General features: G+C 42.6%; 1 protein-coding gene across 2 annotated transcripts in view; it reads right to left on the bottom strand.

Moving 5' to 3' along the window:
* The window catches only part of DMRT1 (doublesex and mab-3 related transcription factor 1), a 61,049-nt gene extending 47,607 nt beyond the window's left edge, over positions 1-13,442 (bottom strand). The window contains exons 1-3 of one of the 2 annotated variants that reach the window (XM_064140875.1): positions 13,428-13,442; positions 12,827-12,912; positions 9,885-10,062 (exon numbers count right to left, since the gene is read on the bottom strand). In XM_064140875.1, the coding sequence (XP_063996945.1) occupies positions 9,885-10,062; positions 12,827-12,895 (247 nt within the window). In that variant the 5' untranslated portion in view covers positions 12,896-12,912; positions 13,428-13,442. Of the gene's footprint in view, positions 1-9,884; positions 10,063-12,826; positions 13,133-13,427 lie in introns of those variants that run through there. The other variant, XM_064140874.1, reaches the window with a different exon arrangement.
* Positions 13,443-19,625: the final 6,183 nt, after the last annotated feature.

The raw sequence follows: 19,625 nt of genomic DNA, 5'->3' as shown, positions 1-19,625 counted from the left end.
TAAATACTGTATGCAAGCAATCCAGTCCTGCCAGTTTCAGTTACTGCTACAAATAGAGCAACATCATTTGCCTTTTTTCAAAGACCGGAAAAAAAATATTGAATCATAGAATCAAGCAGATTGGAAGAGACCTCCAAGATCATCCAGTCCAACCTAGCACCCAGCCCTAGCCAGTCAACTAGACCATGGCACTAAGTGCCTCATCCAGGCTTTTCTTGAACACCCCCAGGGACGGTGACTCCACCACCTCCCTGGGCAGCCCATTCCAATGCCAATCACTCTCTCTGCCAACAACTTCCTCCTAACATCCAGCCTATACTTCCCTTGGCACAACTTGAGACTGTGTCCCCTTGTTCTATTGGTGGTTGCCTGGGAGAAAAGACCAACCCCCACCTGGTTTCCCCTCTTCCACATGTGGAATTACTATCTTGTAACAGGATAAATGACTGTTAACTTTGTGTCTGCATCCCTAAATACAAATGAAAAACTTGTAATTTTTTACTACAAACTTGACAAAAAACATTTTAATTTATTTTCAAAAGAAAATGTTGTTTTAGAGAGAAAAACCAATGAGGTAGAAATCCCAGCCAGAAGACTGCAGTATGGCATAAGTTTCCCAGTCATACACAGTCTCAATCCAGTTTATGCCAGGAGGAGTTGGTACTATCACTGATTTCAGTAAAACTGGAGAGAGCACATTTTGTTCGGTTAGTGTACACTTAATAAAAATTAGCTGCTGCAAACACGTAGTATGCAACTTAAAAACTTCCTAATAAGGTTGAAGAAATAAAACCTACAGAAAATAATTTTTATTTCCACATTTACCACAAGCTTCAGCCCCTCCCACGATGTCTACAGCAGCAAATTCCATTTTCAACATCGTCTGCCATTGGCCACATCAGCGTAATTGATATTTTTATGTGAGCTGAGGGGCAATGGTTGTTCTTTCCTTATTTGCACTTTTGGCCTTTGTAATACAGCTGCAGTGATTGTATTAAAGACTTTATCAGAAAAAAAGAAAATAATTACTTAAGTAAAGAAAAAGCATTCAGAATCTTTGAATGTGGTTCTGTATCTGTGAAGATGTTAGGTACTATTTTACTGTTACTGCGGATGTTTGTTCACGCTGAACTGAGGTAGCAGGATTATTTACATATTTAATATTAATATGCATGACAGCTAGCATGACTAGGATCAATAAAACCAGTGCTTTAGAAAATTAGGAGCATGAGAAACAAGTGCTATTTTCAATCCTCAATGTAACAGCTGGGAGTGTGCGACTACTATGCGTGCATATATATATATGTAAGCATGTTATTATTCACCTTGGGACACCTGATTTTAGTAATTTACAAACATTGAAGTCATTACATTCAGACACCCATCATGCTACCAAAGTGTGTAACAGGGGAAAAACTTAAAACCAGTGCAACTTAAAAAAAAAAAATGGGAAGAAAATTATAAGAGAAAGGAAATTAAGAAAGAAAAATACATTTCTAGACAGTGATGGAAAGCAGCCCAGACACCTGCAGGTACAAAGAAGCCAGCTGAGAGGAGGAGAAAGAAACTTGGTGTGGATTAAACATAAAGGGATTTAAGTCATTAACAAGAGATCAAAGAGAACATTAGAAGGGAGGGAAACTTTACAAGTGTCTGAGACAGGAGACCTTGGAGGAAATATGACTGGGATTAAATCATTATATCTCGCACTAAAAATAATAAAGGGAGTAGGAGAACATTTGGAATTAGCTGGAGTCTGTGCTTGGATATAAGCTATATGATGACAGAAACCCAGAAGGTTTCTAAAAAAGACTACCTAGAAATAACAGGAGGGCTTTTCACTGCCTACGTAACACACGATGGAAAATTACTCTGAGTGTCAAAGAACCACTGTAGTCACCCAGTGGGCCTGGCAAAGTGAGCAAAAGTCACATGCATCACCCTTGTGCACGACTGCCAGTGTTACAGAGAAGCAATAATTATCATTTGGACTTTCAAAATCTGCTTCCAATCAAATGCAAAACTTATCACCAATGAGTTTTGTTCCTGCACAAGTGATACACATAAATGCACAGCAACTGGAACTACAGTGGCTTACATCAGCTGAGGTTCAAGTTGTGGCCATGACAACAAGCATCCAAATCAGCTGATGGCAGCCTGTGTTGTAAGCAATCCGAAAAGTTTAGCAACGTTCAGGGGAAAAAACAAAGAGGAACTGGAGGAAATGTATGAAAAAGCCTTCCCACAAAAGAAACCTTTGAAATCCTATTTTAATCCCCATGTCATTAAGTGACAAATCTACAGAAAACGTGAAACAGGCCAACATGATGAATTAGGAAGTTAGTTGATAAATAAAGTAAATGAAAGCAGTTTTCAAGGCATAAGAAAGCATGTGAAAAAAAAAGAAAAAGCAAGAAATTACGTCAGTGCTCAGTTAAGAAGCGTGCAGTACTCCTTCACTCCCCACTTGTATCTTCTCAAAAAACAAAAGCCCCACACATTCAGATAAGTCAAAATAACTGTTTCAAGGACACAGAAGGGAACAAGAGGCTAGCTACACACAGTGTAATAACGTGCCCATGGATAAAAAATTCTTAGTACATCTTCTGCTCCTTCCCCATTCCTTATCTCAGTGTTTATAATGACAAATGGAAAGCATAAGCCAGCACAGACAACTTTCTAAATGTGAATACACGTATGCAAATGCCAGAAAAAAGAGCTTCCAAGGTACAAAGAAAAGCAAGGGCTGCCTAGCAGCCTCACTGGCTTTTAGTGGGAAGGAAAACCCCAGGCATCCAGATACTCTCTAAAACCTGTTCAGCACACAGCAAGAGCTACACAGCATCGACTTTGCTCTAACTAGTAGCTTTATATCTGCAGACTTCACCTCGTGATAAATAGGAGCATGATTCATATTAGGAGGAAACAAAAGGGGGGAGAGATGGGCCTCCCTGAGATGGAGAATTAGCCCAGTACCTCTATGTCTGCAGACTTCACCTGGTGAGAGAACAGAAAGAAGCTGCAAACACAGAGAGCTCTAGAATGAAACATTCTTGGGGGTGGGGGGGAAATGTATTCCCAGTTCTTTATAGAGTAAAAAAGTCTTCTGAAATGTGAAAAGAAAGATGGAAATACTTGCTGAGCTGCTTGTAGACTCAAGCAAGTCTAACCCTAACCCTAACCCTTCCGGCAGTTAGAGAAGCCCTCGGGCAGATCAGCCTTTCTATTTGAAAGTAAGTGGGTCTGAGTAGGTCAAGCGGCCGGCACAACTGCTTCCCCAACACACTGCAGAACGTTCTTCTCAGTTCCTGCCTCCGGTGAAGATTGCCCTGGACGAGCCCCATCAGCAGCACTTACACAGAAAAAGAAAACCAATCTTCTCTGATGTTTTCCATATCCTTTTATGCCATTAGTTCTTACACTTTCATTAAAGCTTCAGACAGATTTGACCGTCTGAAAGAACAGAACTTCTTTATTTAGAGGCTTAACTCTAAAAGCTGTGTCTATCTCAACATGTTTCACCAGCACAACAAATACTACACCTTTGACAGAGCCCATGCTTTACTAAATAAATATGCACGGCACTTTAGACCTTAACTCAGATCAAACACAGGCACCTATACACACACACACACAGAGCTGCAAAGATGATGAACCAAAATCGCTTGAAAGGAGTAGAGGGGAAAGTGAAAGCTTTGCAAGCTGCAAGCTCCAGAAATGGAGAACTGGAAACATCTAATCGTGGATGCAGAACCCTGTAACATTACGATTTATTTAACACAGTCAAACAATGTCCAGAGGCAATGAATCATACAGAAGATGACAAAGATGCAGGAGATTTCCGTCATCTAGTTTAACCTGCACATTGATCAGAGTTTACCCCCATATTAATCACTTGATATCATAATCTAACACACTCCTAAACACTTCTCCTGATTATGCTTCACTTATCCTCTTGTCCTTACGCAGGTCACTCCATTGCTAATTGTGCTTCTAGTTAGGAGAAAAAGTGTCTACTGTCTAATTTAATTTTTGTCTTTTTTTTTCAAGCTGCTGCTCCTTGTTATGCTGTCTCAAGCACTGTAAATAATCCCTTCCTCCTCCTCCATATTATTACCTCTCAAATATTTATAGACTGTTATATCCACCCTTAGACTCCTTTTCTACAAGCCATACATCATTTTTGTCATCCTTCCCTCTACAGTTTCAGATTTATCTATGTCCTTTTATAATGAGATGCTCAAAACACCTTTGTAGTGTTCCCAAGTACAGTGAAACCAAAGCTGCAAAGAGAGGCAGAAATGCCCCCCCTTGCTTCACAGGCAACACCTTTTTAAACAATCCTTGAGTAAAATGCATGTGATTTTGGCATGAACTGAAAACTGCAAAGCCATGGCCACCACACTGCGGAGTCCTCCATTCGTCACATCCCTGTATCAGTTGGTAATCATAAAAGCTTGTTTGGAGAAAGTTTTAACCTAAACCAAGGAAAAAATTCAAAATGAAACACACTCTGAGTATTTCCTTAGTCCAGCTTGAAACAGGTTTAACAGCTGAGAAAATAACCATTCAGGCAGAAAGATCACCCCCAACAACTGCTTCCTGAGAAAAAGTCTAGCCCATGCTGTGGATGTAATGACAGTGCAAGGGAGAGGTAAGACACTTCACAGAATCTAACAAGAGACATGTGCAAATGTGATTTTTTTTCTTTCATCTTAACTGCAACTAACTGGAGCAAACCAGATGATTGTGGACAGAAAGGCATTAGTTATTTGTACACAAAGGGTGCAAAACTTACTTTTTCTTGCCAGCTATCACAATCCAGTAAAAACATACCATATTCAACTGTGCTCTTTTCTTTTGAACAGATCTGTTGTCTGTTGGACAAGTTGGGGAAATGCACCAAGAAGCAATGGATAAGGCTGCTTGGGTCTCAGTATCAGAATGTTGGCAGGACCTGGAGGCAGCCAGCAACTAAAACTGATGGAGTAGTAGTAAAGGGCACAGCAAGAAAAAAAATATTTGGAAAGTAACAAGAGGTTAATGCAAAATGGAAGAGCAGGATGATGAACCAATAACCACTGCAGGCCCACCAAGATCTCTGAGGAATTGCAGCCACGATGTTAAGCCTTGGCACAGGCAACCAAAGTATCCAATGCCACTTTCTCCTCCTCACTGCTCAGCTCTTATGAGCCTCCTGCCACCTGAGATAGCAATTCTCCCCATCCACCACCTGTCATCATCCACAATGATAATCTTCTGTTGAAATCTACTGTAGATACAGACACCAAAAATCTTTAAGTTGGAAGACTCAGAATTTCTTTTCCAGGCTTGCAATTACCTATCAGTATTGAGGGTGGCTGAATTTATCATTTTAGTACATTGACCTAATGCCATATAAAAAAGCATGCATTTTGAGATTCACAGAGCAGTTCATTTTGAAAATGCCCTGTAGAGGCCACCTGGCCCAAACTCTGCTCAAATTAGGAAGAGATTCACAGCTGGATCCTGTCGTTCAGGCATCATGCATCTCAGTTTCAAGTCTCACCAAAATCCTCTGGGCAACCTGTTTCAGTGATTAAGAATCCCTATGGTGAAACGTTCATGGCAGCTTTCTCATGCTACCCATTGGCTGACTTAAGCTAGACTTTTTTGACAAAACCAAAATTCTAATTCTGACAGCACATGACTCTGTAAAGGCTTACAAGAACTTACTTTCAAAACAAAAAATTCCATAATTGAAATAAAACAACCCCAAAACTCAGGCTGTTATCTCCCAATTATAACATTGTTTTTTCACCTCATTACCTATGCAGCATAACATCTGCAAGGGCATGGCATTCATTTTTGAAAACACAATACAGTGCCACAGAGAAGGTCACTGCAAAAGGTAGTATCAAAAAAGCAAAGGAGGAGTAAAGAAGACAAGGTAAGGTTTTCAGATGCACCTAGGACACAACAAGTTCAGAAGGATCTCAGTACCATAACTCATTACATACAATATTATGGCTGACCCCACTACAGTTTGTCTTTATCAGCAGATAACACCCCATGTGTTTCTCTAATAGTTTCACAGGGTAGGCAGCACCTACTTGGAGAAATGTAAAAGAGACACTATTTTGTTTCCATTGCACATAATAAATGTAGCAAATGGAAATAACAAACACAAGCTTATTACAACTGCTGACAGAGATATGTTTGTCAGTGATACTACAAACGCACCTGAACAATGCCCCTACTAATGGCCACTGCAAAACCAATAGGAAATTTGCCACCACAAAGCACAAGAGCAGGAGCTGGCCTGTAGCATCATACAGCAATTCTGTCTAATTGGATGCTTCTAAATTGGGCAAACATGAGAACAAACCAGCAGAAAGAGGGAATGCTTTCCAGCCAGTCACTGGGTGACACATGTTGCAGCCACACCACCCTATCTGCCAAATGCCAAACATGATCATCAGTTGGTGACTAGGGCCATATAAAATGCTTGAAAGGTGCAGTGCACTGTCTCCCTCCTTTAGTGTAAGATGCTCTCATCTGAAGATGTTCCATGATCACCTTTCTTCTCCCCACACCACAGTAATTTCTGAATATAAAAATGTAATAAATACCAAACTGACATGGAACAGGGAAGAACCCAGGTTTTATAAACTGAGTACGTCTGCAAGGTACGGTTTAAGTGCCTCAACACAACCTTTTTCCTGAGTTTTGCGCACTAGTTAAACTAACAAGATGTACTCACCCTACAGAACGAAGGACCACCACATTAGATGCTCTGGAGTCACAATTTCATTGCTGCTCTGTACAGTTAACCAGTCCTTGCTCTCAAAAATGCAGCTTTTTAAGGGAAAATAAAGAAAATTGCAAAATCTATTTGCAGGAGGTTCTGTTAGTGCCCTGGGATGATGGTCTTCTCTCTTCCAACTACCCTGCAATTCTTAGTTTGCTTTTGAGTGAGTAAGACACAGTCCTTCCAAGGTAAATAGTTTCCAAGCCTGAGGTGGTAAATGCACAAACTTCTCTGCTACAACCATGGTAATTAATTTTTCTCTTTTTCAAAAGCAGCATGTCATGAAGGGAATCTGAAAAATTGTCTCTGGCCTCCCCAGGTGTCATAGTATTTCTGATCTGCCAATGAAACGGATACAGACAGAAAAGACTCTCCCTCTGGTACCCTGTCTGATTTGTGTAACTGCTGCACGCATTATTCCTCTGCTGGCAAACAATGCTCTGTTTTATGAGAGTCCAAATTCTTGTGACGCCAAAAGCCTACAGGAGGAACAGAATTATCACTGTCAAAACCACTGGTTCTCCTGGGGCTTGCAGGATGGTGCTTTATTTCCCCTGATAAAAAAGGTTACAGGCTCTGCCACAGTAATTACTATCAATCCAAATCAGCCTCTCAGCCTACCAAACTGAGACACCATGACACTTGCTGCAATGGGGTGTCTCATTTGCCTTGCAGTTGAGGGTACAAGTAAAGTGATAAAACACTAATGCAAGAATCCTTTGAGTACCACATCCTGAAACAACCTGACACCTAAACAAAGAACTGTGCGTCACATCATACCTGGCAATTTCTTGTCTAATGAAACATTTTTACATGCTGAAAAAAAAAAAGGCAAGTATCAGACTGTTTAAGCAGTATTCTTCAGTGAAAAATCACTTTGGTGGGTGAAGCTTGTACTCTGACATCTGATGAAGCCACCTTACATGTCTGGCTGAAGGCAAGGCATCTTCTGCAGCTTCATGCAGTCACCGGTAGTGTTAAAGACATGTCCATGAGTACTTACACAGCTTTCACTAGACGAATATACCAAAATTATTTGGGGATAGAAGTTAAGTCAGCACAGTTGCTTTCATTTCTGTTGCTACTAAGGTGCCTAAAAAGAGATGTGGTGCTTGAGGCTATGGTCTAGTGATTAAGGAAGCTGGGAGGAAGGACCCTGGTGGTCCTTTCCAACCATAGCGATTCATAGTGATTAGATGTTGTGTTGAAGGATTTGGTTTAGTCAAGGACTTGTCTGCATGAAACTGATAACTGGACTCAATGATCTTGAAGGTCTTTTCCAAACTAAGAAGTTCTGTGATTCTGTGATTAATTCAATCTTCTATTCATTACCACATTCTGCCATTACTAGGTGAACAAAGCTGATCCTGCCTTGATTCTTGGCTGGAATCCAATTTTCTCTCTGGAGATGAGTCTGTGCATTTAAATCATAGAATCATTTAAGTTGGGAAAGACCTTTAAGACCATTGCATCAAACTATTAGCCTAATACTGCCAGATACACTATTAAACCATACCTCTAAGTGCCATGTCTATACATATTTTAAATACCTCTAGGGATGGTGCTTCAACCACTTCACTGGGCAGTTAAAGCTGTCAGCTATTTAATCAAATGCTTGAGAAATAATGCATTTTAAATGCTTAAAAAAAAATCCACTGTAAGAATGATGACTGCAAACCATTTACAACTGCTTTGACCAAAAATCTGAAAAAAAACCCCACCTTTAAAATTAGGCATCTTGATGTTTTCAGTTTTCTATTAAAGTGGCATTAACAAAACAAGAAACTTCCATTTAACAAACACTACGATTGAAGTTTAAGCAAATTTTGTTGGCAGCAAAAAATTTCACTTTTGGCCTTCCTGTACAAGCAAGGTTCTCCTGAGTTACATGCAATCACTACATGTTACTGAATATACTGCTTTAATCATTAATCAGCTTTTTTCACATTCACAGGCAAAGCATACAGTAATGCAGTTATGAAAGGAATAAATGAGTTGATTCAAAGGTGTCACTAACACGACTGCAATAATGAAAACAAACAAAAAAAGCTAATAAAAAACTATTTATTATCAACCAGTTCTTTCAAAAGCTTCCCAGAATAATTCCTCTGTATTGGTCTGAAATTGCCTGTCTGCAATGGATGCAACAAATCCATCTGACATGATTTTAAATGCCCAGCAAAACAGAGTGATGCTGTTTCACAGGCATACATATGCACTGACTTTTTGTCAGTTAACACAAGGCACTGTCCACTTTAGAAGCAGCTCTTTAACCTGTACTACTGCCCCCCAGTACAGATGATTAAAAATTAATGATATTTCCTTTTCCTTTCCTCTGTGTTTGTTTTTTCCTGTGTCTACAGCAGAAGTCAATTACAGCAGTTTTGGTTTTCGTACATAGTCAATCACTGTATTTGTCAGGCATAGGCCCTGCATAGGAAGAAGTATTTTGCCTACAGTTTTCACTCCAGCACCTTTATGCCCTAGTTGTGCTTAGTTGCGGTTTTAGGGAGCCTGAAGACAAGTGCTGTTTTGGGGGTTTTGTTTGTTTGGGTTTTGTTTTGTTTTGTTTGACAAGGGTTAAACACAATACTGTAAGGTGTACTAGAATGGAAGGGCTACATCAGTTTTCTGTAGTTTATCACACTTGGCCACACAGAACAGATGGAACACCGTATCAAAACATGTAAAGTAAGGCAGATTTCTGCTGCTGGGGTCAATTATACTGCCTACATACTCGGCTCCTATACAATGCCGAAAACTCTCCAGTTCTGAAGAAGATACACAGCCAGCCAACACACAATTGTCAGGACTGTGGCAGGAGCACATATTTCAGGAGAAAAGCTCCTCATAAATCTCTACTTGTAGGTATATACCCTACTGAATTCAATTACAGTGCCAGCCTATACCAAACTGATTTTGATTTTGAAGTAATCAATTGAAATATGTACGATTGATTCTGGGTTCTTCCCTTTTGCTAACCATACTAGCAATAGAACATTGTTCTTGGAAAGGACACTCTCCATAACTGCAGCTGCAAAGAGTGCAGAGGTGCAGCACTGGGCAGGTGTAAGCAATGCCCCAAGTATTTTACCTGGTGGTGTGCTAGCTGCTGTCATGGCTGTACTTGTTGAGTGTACAGGGCTGCTGCTTTCCAAAAGACAAGAGCTGCCACCACTGTTCTTCTTAAACATCTCAGGGGCACTTGGCAGAGGCACCGGCTGGCTGATTCCCAGTTCCTCTTCCTGAGCTTGCTGCCTTCTCAATGCAACCTGGGAACAAGAAGACACACATAGGGCATGCTCTCTGGCTTGAGCACAATTTATAATAACAAAAATGAAAGGCTCAAAACTGGTTTCTCCTCTTGGTACTCTGCAGTGTTAATGCCACAATCCAGTCAGTGTGTATCAAAGAACAGAAAAGAGGTCATAAAGATATTTAAAAACAATCCCTTCTCACATTCAAACATACATGAACAAAACTATTAAACTATAGCACCATATACATCTTCCTCCAATGAGGCCACATGAAGATCTATTAAAGCTGACTGCACTCACCTGAAACAGTTCCTCCTGGACAAAACGCTGTGAGAAGTACAGCCACTAACCTCCCCTCTGTGATGGCGATAACAAAGCCATTTGCAGGGCTCTGCTGTGTCTCTTCATCAACATAAAGCAGCTCTTCATGAGGGTTTACACCTGCAATCCTGCTGCTCTGTCCAAGCTTGCTGGGCACCCTCACTAGCTTTCTGCTGGAAACTGAGCTGTTCAAGGGAATTTCAGCACACAGCATGCCGTGCACAGGAAGTGACCACCGAAGCACAACAAACATGGGGAAATCACAATGCAAACATCTCAGCCAGCATCACACACAATGCAGGTAACTGGCTAGGCCTACAGCAGTAGACGCACCCTATTTGTTTTCCGACCAACAGTACTTCAAAGTGTAGCCTGCACTGGCCAAGCCTACAGGCACTATGCAGTCTGTACATCGCTACAAACAAATCATATTCATTGCTAACTGAAAAATAGAGAGGATACCTTCTGCCTCATCTAAATCAGTAGGTTTGTTTCACACCGTTGTTTAACTACACCACGTGGTAACATATCCAGGTGGATATGTATGACACTAGAAGGCCTTATAGTAACTTACCAGGTAACTGATTTGCATCTATATTTGACCCTTGGAAAGCTGTCCCAGATGACAGGCTTTTCTCGCTAGAAATTCTCCTGGGTAACTTGGAGAAGACTTTCCCTCATTTTGACATCCAACAGTGGCATTTTTCTAACAGATGTGTAATACTACTAAAGAAATTACTAATAGCTCTTGCCACAGAGACATCCCAAACAGGAGGTGTAGACTTGCAAACACCATGCGTAACTCTGACTTCACAAGCCAGTAACCTTGACCTGCAAAATTCCACCCGTTCCAAAGGGCTTATGGCTGAAATATATCAAAAGGAAGGAAAGACAGACGTTCTACATGTAACTCCTACACAGATAAGGTTCAGCTAGGGAGGCTTTCAAAGCCATTTCCAATACTACACAGGGAAGAGAAATCCCCCAGGACAGCCACTGCCAGAACCCACTAGTAGAATGCATTTCCCACCTGACAGAAACTGCTGGGCAACAGAACATTCTATGCAGAAGGGGACGCTTGCACACAGAACGCACCATTTTGTGCTCCCTCCCCCAAGGCAAGCAGCGAAAGAATCCACACTTACTATTCTGTGGTTCACACTGAGCAGAAAGAAAACCGCACATGTAACTTGGGCACAGTAACAATCTCTGGACTGCCCTGTTGCTGGTATAGATGCCTTCTTTAATGAGTGCGAGCTCCCAGTGGGTTCAGAGACCACTTAAGACTACCTACACTGAATAATAAAGAACTTGGGAATACTTAATCGGAGGCTGCTTTGGTTTTGTTCTTGGTTTTGTTTTTTAAACTGTCAGTGCGATACTCTATTTATGCGGGATCACGACGCTCTGTGCGCACGCTACTTGCAGACTGGGTCGGTGGGTTTGCTATCACTGCCCTTACTCGCACCGGCAGCCCTAACGCCGTTCCTGGAATTCGTCCGCAGGAGATGCCCGGCACGAACAACGTGCCGCCACACTCACTGTGCTCAAGCATGCCAGAGCCACTACATGCTCCTCTTAGCGAAACGCTTAAGATAAAGGATCACAAAAACTAATATAGCGGTCATTGACGTTGCCACCGAGTTGTGAATTCAAAGGGACTACATCTAACGAAAAAAAGCTATTCCCACACAGAACTGGGTGCAGTTTGGTTTCTTAGCGAATACTACTGACACTTCGTTTAGCTTTTAGATTAGCCAGCTACACAGCTATTACAGAACCGCTCTATGCAAAAGCACGAACAACGCCGTTAAAACCCGTAATTTTAGACTGCACGCTACGACAAAGCCACCTAAAATCACGGAAAGCAGATACACGCAATCTAAAACCATCAGTGGAAAATATAATCATTAACCAATTAGTTGACTAAATTACTCATGATCTAGCTAAAAAGACACTAAAAAACGACAATCTGACGTTAGGACGAAGTCTTCCTTTCGGGCCGTTTCGGCGTAGAGCAAGGCTGCCAGCGGGACCGGGCCGCGGCGCGGCGGGATGCAGCTGCATGTCGGCGCGGTCGGAGAGCAACCGAGCGCTCCCCACGGCCGCTCACCGTTGCTGCTGCTAGCCAGCGTGTCTTAAATACTACATGCCTTCTCTTATTATTTATGCAACAAAACTCCCAAACCAATTAACGTAAGAGAAAGGCATCGCAAGGCCTCGATACTTTAGCTAGACGGCTATGTAACTAGCGCCGGAGGCGAGGCTCCCCGGTGGCCGCGCTGTCCCTGCGCACCCCAGCACGGCGCTGTACCGACGGCCGGACACCAAATCCCTCCGGGCGCCTAAAAAAATCAAACCCATTGTCGGCAGCATGCCGAACTGACGGCCCACCCCGTCCCGAAGAGACCCCCGCCGTGGCGGCGGCAGCGATGGGAGGCCGCCCCACGGGGCTCACCTGCGCCGCCATCACTCGCTGCCGCTCGGCGATCAGGCTGCATTTCTTGCACTGGCAGTCCCGCCACATGCAGAACCGCTTGTGCCCTTTCAGCGGAGAGGAATAGCCGTGGTTGCGGCAGCGGGCACACTTGGGCAGACGCGGCGGCTTCTTCCCCGCTGGGGAAGTAGCCATGGGTGCCGCCGCCTTCCCGAAGCCGCCCGCCTTGTGCCCCAGCCCCGCGGCGTCCGGGGGCTTGCTGAAGGCCGGGGAGTCACTGGGCATTGCGGAGGGCTGCGGGCAGCCGAGTGAACGGTCGATGCAACTCTGCCCAGCCCCGTCCCGTCCCGCCACCCCGCGCGTTTTGGCAGGCGGCGGCATCCCGGAGCCGCCCCTCCCGCAGCGGCTTCCCCCCGGGCCGGTCAGTGCTGCAGCAAAGCCCTCTTTACCCCGGCGCAGGGCAGGCGGCAAGGGTGGGGGAGCGGCCACCCCTCCCTCCCACTACTTGCTCGCTCAGGCCGGCTTGAGGCGGCTCCCGCTGCTACCGGCCGTCGGGTACGCAAGGGTGCAGTAGGTGCTGAGCCAGGATGGCACCAAGTCTGCGGCTCCGTACAAGAAGTACCTGTGGGGCACAGCTCAGCCGCGCTCTTGGCGCGCCGTGACCCCAGCTGGAAGTGGTTCCGCGGCCTTGCCGCTCTCCGTTCCTGCTGCAGCCAGGACGAGCCCGGGCTGGGCGGTAACCCCGCCATGCGCTAAGAGAGCAAGCCGGCTTGCACAGAAGCCATTTTTAAGCCTTGTGTTGCCCTACATTGGGAAAGCCAGGTTTAAGTAGGTGTTTGACACGGCCTGGCGCCAAGGGAGGTGTGACCCTCAAATACAACAGCCACGTTTCAAGTCAACTGCTTTCCATCGTGAAGCTGCTGCCTCCCCGCTAGGCCACGTCTCTTGTTTGCACATTACTGTATACTTAAATCCCTAAATGGGGGTAAACGTGCTTTGATCGTTATCAGTGTGGGCAGGTGACCCAAACAACTGGAGGCACTGAGACCGCGATGACACCTCAGCAACTAGCACCTCTAGAGCAGATTGAGTGGCTGGAGGGCTGTACTCTGCAAAGGGAAGATGCTTTCCCTTTGCTTTTTTAAATAGGCTCCTTTCCAAGCTTGGCACTGTGTGATTTATAGACCCATGCAGCTCTACAGATATTATTTACAGTATTAATATTTCCTCTGTTACACCTTTAAATCTTTCTGGGCTCAACTTCGGATGATGCTATCTTCATGCTGAAATGAAACTATTAAATTACATCTCAATCTAAGATGAATGACAACTGTCAAATGAGTGACTTAACAGAGATGAAGCAGAAAGTGCTTGAGATTATGTGAGGCTGATTTATAAAGATTGCATAAAGATTTCTATAACCTCAGCTTCATGACTCAGCATATCAGATGGTAATAAGTTACAGTAGGTAGAAATTTATTTCTGCTAGAAGAAGCCAAGGAAAGCTTCTCCCTCTTTGAGATCAGCTGTCTCCCAAGTAAATCTGCTTAGATCCAGCCTTCCTGCTGAGTACCAGTCTTGGCTGGAAGAAAGCTACAGGTCTTTGCAGCCTAACGCATTAGTGTTTGGTAAATTGAATTTAAGGAATTCTTTCTTTCATGGTACAGTACTGAAGACATTTGTGCCACTTTTCATCCTCCGGAGAGATCACATTAATAGACTACTGTTAAACCCCGGTCTCAAGCAGTCAGAATGTCCTCAAGTGAGGCACTGGCAGAAGCTGGGTTGCCTCAGTGCAGGGATGTGCTAGTTTGAGCCTAGCTGGGATATTTTGGTGAGAAGAATTAGTTTACAGGCTGTGAAAAGGAAACAATAGTGATGTCTACTTCACTCATAGGCTTGCTGAGATGTATAAAAACAAGAACACAAACATAGATAACAGAGTTTGCTCTCTGGCTTTTGGGCTGCACTTCTCTCTATAGCATAACTTGCTGTCTGACTGATCTGTCTGCTTCCTAGCCCCCCTGGCCAATCCTCCAAACTCACCTTGAACATAAGGCAAAGTCTGGGATAAGGTAGAGGGGTGGAAAGAAGGTGGGAGGGTGGTTGGGAGACACTCCTGGGGACTCCGGTTTGTGGAAGGGGCATTGTGTTTCTATATTACTTTGTTTTACTTGCATATTTCTGTATATAGTTGTATATGTTGTAAATATCTGCTTGTATATTGTGCTAAGCTGTAAACATAAAGCTTCATTCAATTTCCAGATAGTCTGAGTCCAGTCTGTGTGATTTTTCACAGTGGGGGGGTGGGGGGCAGGTAACACCCAAACCATCACATCCTTATTTTGGTGCTTCAACATGGGGCTAATTAAATCTGATGGATTGTTAAAAAGAGAACAACTGGAAGGAGTGGGAAAAAAAGGCAAGAGAATCAAAGTGCATAAAGCAGTGTGCTAGTTTGAAGCAGGGTAGAATGTTTTGGTGAGAAAAACTAGATGCTAGGCTGTGAAAGGAAAACAATGGTGATGTCTGCTTCCCTCAGAGTCTCGCTGAAGAAGAATGTAAACATCAGATTACACTTTTGCCATTTTTGTCTTCATTCTGCTTCTCGCTTTGGACTGAGCTACATCTCCCTAACCTCATCTGCCACTCACCTTTGCTTCTTAACCTCTTGGCTGAACCTCTCTTCTTCCTTAGGACTGGGGTAAGGTTGAGAGGGGCAGGGGGAAGGTGCAGGGGTGGTTCAGAGCCCCTCCTGGGGACTCAGGTTTCTGGGAGGGGAGTTGTGCTTCTGCATTACTTTTACATTATATATTTCTGTATATAACTGTATATACTGTAAATATCTGCTTGTATATTGTGCTAGCTGTAAATAAATAGCTTCATTTATATTCCCAGAGCCTGGCTGAGTCTAGTGGGTATTTCTAAAAGTATGGGGGGTTGGGTAACATCCAAACCACCACAAGCAGGCAAAGACAGACAAAGGAGAAGAGCAATCACCAACTGTTTATATATGACTTTTCAATAGGAACTGAGCGGGACAGCCAAGCTCAAAGGTGAATCACTGATTCTCAGGCTAACTGCACAGATCTGTATTATTCATAATGTTGCAGAACTTACTGGTGAGGAATAAAATATTAATGTTGCTTGCAGTGTTTTCTGTTCTGGTTGAATGGCACCAAAATACTTAAATAGTTGATGAGTACAAGTGTGCCTTCGATCCTTTAATGATGAATTGCATACTCAAATTGCACTTTGATTATTGTTCTAGTATGTAATGTTTGTCTCAAAAAATGTTAATGGGTGTTTGGTGAAGATGATAATGTGCAACTGGATTTGACATCCATTGAAGTCATAAGGGGGTAGAAGATGGTTATAAACTGCCAGCAGTTCTAGCAGGAATCTGAGCAATCTCACTGCAAGTCTTCAGCAAATCATGGTCAGTCATTTAATGCAGGTCTTGGTGTCTCTGATTTGAATCTAGTGATGATGCCAGTGACTAAATATTACTGCAGTTCACAGGATCACAGGATATTAGGGGTTGGAAGAGAACCAAGGAGATCTTTGAGTCCAACCCCCCTACCACAGTAGGACCACACAATCTAGCACAGATCACAGAGGAACACATCTAGTCAGGCCTTGGAAGTCTTCAGGGAAGGAGACTCCACAACCTCTTTTTGACCCTCTATGGTCATTTTATGGACCCTATCACCAGGGCTGGTTGTGGATTCCCAGCAGGAGTGGTGAGGGACAGAAGATAAAGCATTTGCATTGCTGGTCTCCATTGTTTGAAAATACCAGTGTGTCCATAAATACCCTAGACATTGGAACAAATTATCAAAGACAGTCAGAGTCAATTAAAGAAGGGAATTAGTGCCAACCTGTTCCCATGGGGCACTGACAGGGGATGGGAAGCTCCTCAGTGTCAGAATTCAGTTCTTATCTGCAGCTTTGGGTGTTTTGGCTGTCCTACAGCCATCAGGTGATCAGAATTAACTGACATACAGCTACCTACATCTCCAGCTATGTTAGTCCACACGTCATTGGTATCAGCTGGTCTACCTGTGCAAACAGCCTCTCGTGCAAAGACTAAGCATTTGCTGGAGTGACAAGCATGATCGTGACAACTAATCTGATTGAAAAGATACTTCAAGGAAAATCCAGTAGGTGGCATAAATAAACCATGCAATTTTTGCGGGTTTGCTTTTGCAGCAGTTAGTCTCGTCCTTCAGTCACTGATTTTAAACATCTTTTAACTTACAGAAAAGCCAAAATTTTGTCCTCTGGCTGTTAAAACTCAACCTCACAAGCTTACTTTTATATTCCAAGTGGAGAATCTTCTTGACACTTTCTGGTAGAACATAGCTTTTTTTTGTTTTGTTTTGTTTTGTTTGTGTGTTCGTGTTTTTACACTTCTTGCTTTCAGGTTATGCCTCTAGAATTAGCAGCTCCAGAAGGAAGGGTAAGAGTTTCTTCTTAGAACAGGCAGATCTGAAACCAAATTCTTTGAAATGCCCAATATTTACAAGCTTAGAATCAGCCCTAGTGCTGCTGTCTGAGACGCTTGTCTGTGATTCTATCACAGTGCTGGTACCAGCAGCACTACTTAAGATCAGTGAAATCTGAGAAGCTAAAAGTCCATTCAATCTAGCTGAATCTTTATTTTGGACATAAGATTTCAAGTGCTTCATTCTTCATTGCTCCAAAGAATGTTCCTAGAGCATGGGGCCTTTTAGGTGTAGGGAGCCCCATCATGCTACTTGGTACCTCTTGGTACCTCAAATTCCACTTTTCTTTGCCATCTTGGTCTCCGGGGTTCATATTCACCAAGTGAAAAAAAAATGGAAGCATTCTATAGCACTGCTTCCAATCAGCTGTATCAGCTATTTGCTACTTTTCCTCATTGAAAGATGGGAGAGTCCCTAGGGAGGGCATTCACAGCCTCTCACCAGTAAACTCAGGGATATCTTCCTGCATCAGTCTGAAAAGCTGCTATGCCCAGCTCTGCTGGCAAAGACCACCTGTTGTAAGATCGGTCAAAATGTATGTATTCTTCAGCACTGTCAGTTCATATTCTTTTCCTTTGCTGCAAATCCAGACCCACTGGGAAGATAAGGTGTGATACACATCTAGAGGGTCATTCTCCAAAGGATGCACAAAGGCCATTACTATAAGGGATACATTTAGAAAACAGGCTGTCATGGCAGATAACATGTCTTGATGGCCACTGAAGTAGGAGTTCTATTCACACTCTGCTTGTTACTCTCCTCATCTGGAGATGTAACTTCAGATGAGTTACAGGTAAGAAAAGCCAACAGAGATTCTTGCCTGAGCAAACATGCCTATTGGGAAGACACATGCTATCAGACTCCAGAGTTTAATAGGTTAAGGTGAAAAATATGTAAAAAATGAGAAAACCCTACCTGTGTCCCCTTTGTAATTGTGAGCTTAATCAGTGATGTTGGCCCACAGTGATCTACAAGACCCACAAATAACTAGACAGAAAACTCAGTCTGTTGCATTGTGCCAACTGCAACACAAAAAGCAGTTTTTAAGTACAATGAGGTAAATAGAATTGAGATATTTTAAAAATGCATATGTTTATCACATCACCAGTGTGAAGAGTTTTTCTAGTAAAAAGCATAAGGAAGCAGGGAAAAAAAACAACCTGTATTTTGACTGTCACCTGTGTTCTTCATTTCCTCATTTATCCATGCAAGTTAAAATAATTTCATTGCAGATTTAAAGGCTGGAGAGGACACATTCTCAGCTCCTCTGAGATTTCAATCACTGTTAATAATTGACTCAGTTATTTGGAAGCATTATTAGATCCACCTTCTGAAATAGAGGTTAAAAGTGAATAAGGGGGTTTCCCCACACTCACTGGATTGCTCCTTCTCTGTCTTCATTGTTCATTTTAGGCATACTTAAAAATTAATTGGATCCAGTGACTTAGAACATTGAAGACTCTTGCATGACTCATTAAGCTGACATTTCTAACATTTGTAATTCACACTGTAAGAATGATAGAATCCCATAAGCCATCTATACATTCAAGCTCTTTCATCAAGGTAGCACTATGGAAGAGAATGCCCTTAGTTTTGAATATCATCATCAATTAATCTGTAAGACATCTGTAATAAAGTAGAGTTTGATAGACTGCCAGAGTGTGAAAAACTAAGCTCCAACCTCTTAAAAACAGGCAACACAATTAATTGCTACTTTTTAATTTACGGTCTTTACTCTTTTAATGGATACAGTTAAATTTCTGCTTCATTAAGCATGCTGATTGGTTTTTAAAGAAACAAATAGATAATTTCAAGTTATAAAGCATTTGCATTGTTACCTACACTTTCTTTTAAATTACCTAGGTTTTTATTATTTTATGTTCATATTCTTCAGTAACTTAAGAGTGCTGGAGCTCTGTGATTGTGAGAGCTGAAGTAACAAGGGATTTTTTTGCTGTGTTTTATTGGCTGCCAATTTATTAATTATTTTTTCATCATTATTTGTTGCTCCTAGTTCTGATGCTTGATAGAAGAAAAGACATTGTTACAAGAGTTCTTTCTGGGTTTATTTTATAATTATTTCTTTAAACCTAAATAACTAGAAACTATCTTTTTCACATAGTATTCTGTTCTCAGGAAAGCACAATTTATTCTGCATGACTTCCCATTAAAATCAGTCAGTGTAGTATGTGTCTAAGAGTAAAGTGTTGTGCTGCTTTTCGCCCTATTTCTTCCCCCTTCCCACTGAGGAGTTGCAGGGCAAAGGGGGCATGGGTGATAGAATTGCCTCTAGCTGCAGCTGAGCTCTTCAA

The sequence above is a fragment of the Pogoniulus pusillus genome, chromosome Z (assembly GCF_015220805.1).
Source record: "Pogoniulus pusillus isolate bPogPus1 chromosome Z, bPogPus1.pri, whole genome shotgun sequence".
Taxonomy (NCBI): domain Eukaryota; kingdom Metazoa; phylum Chordata; class Aves; order Piciformes; family Lybiidae; genus Pogoniulus; species Pogoniulus pusillus.
This window is presented reverse-complemented; position numbering and strand designations above follow the sequence as displayed.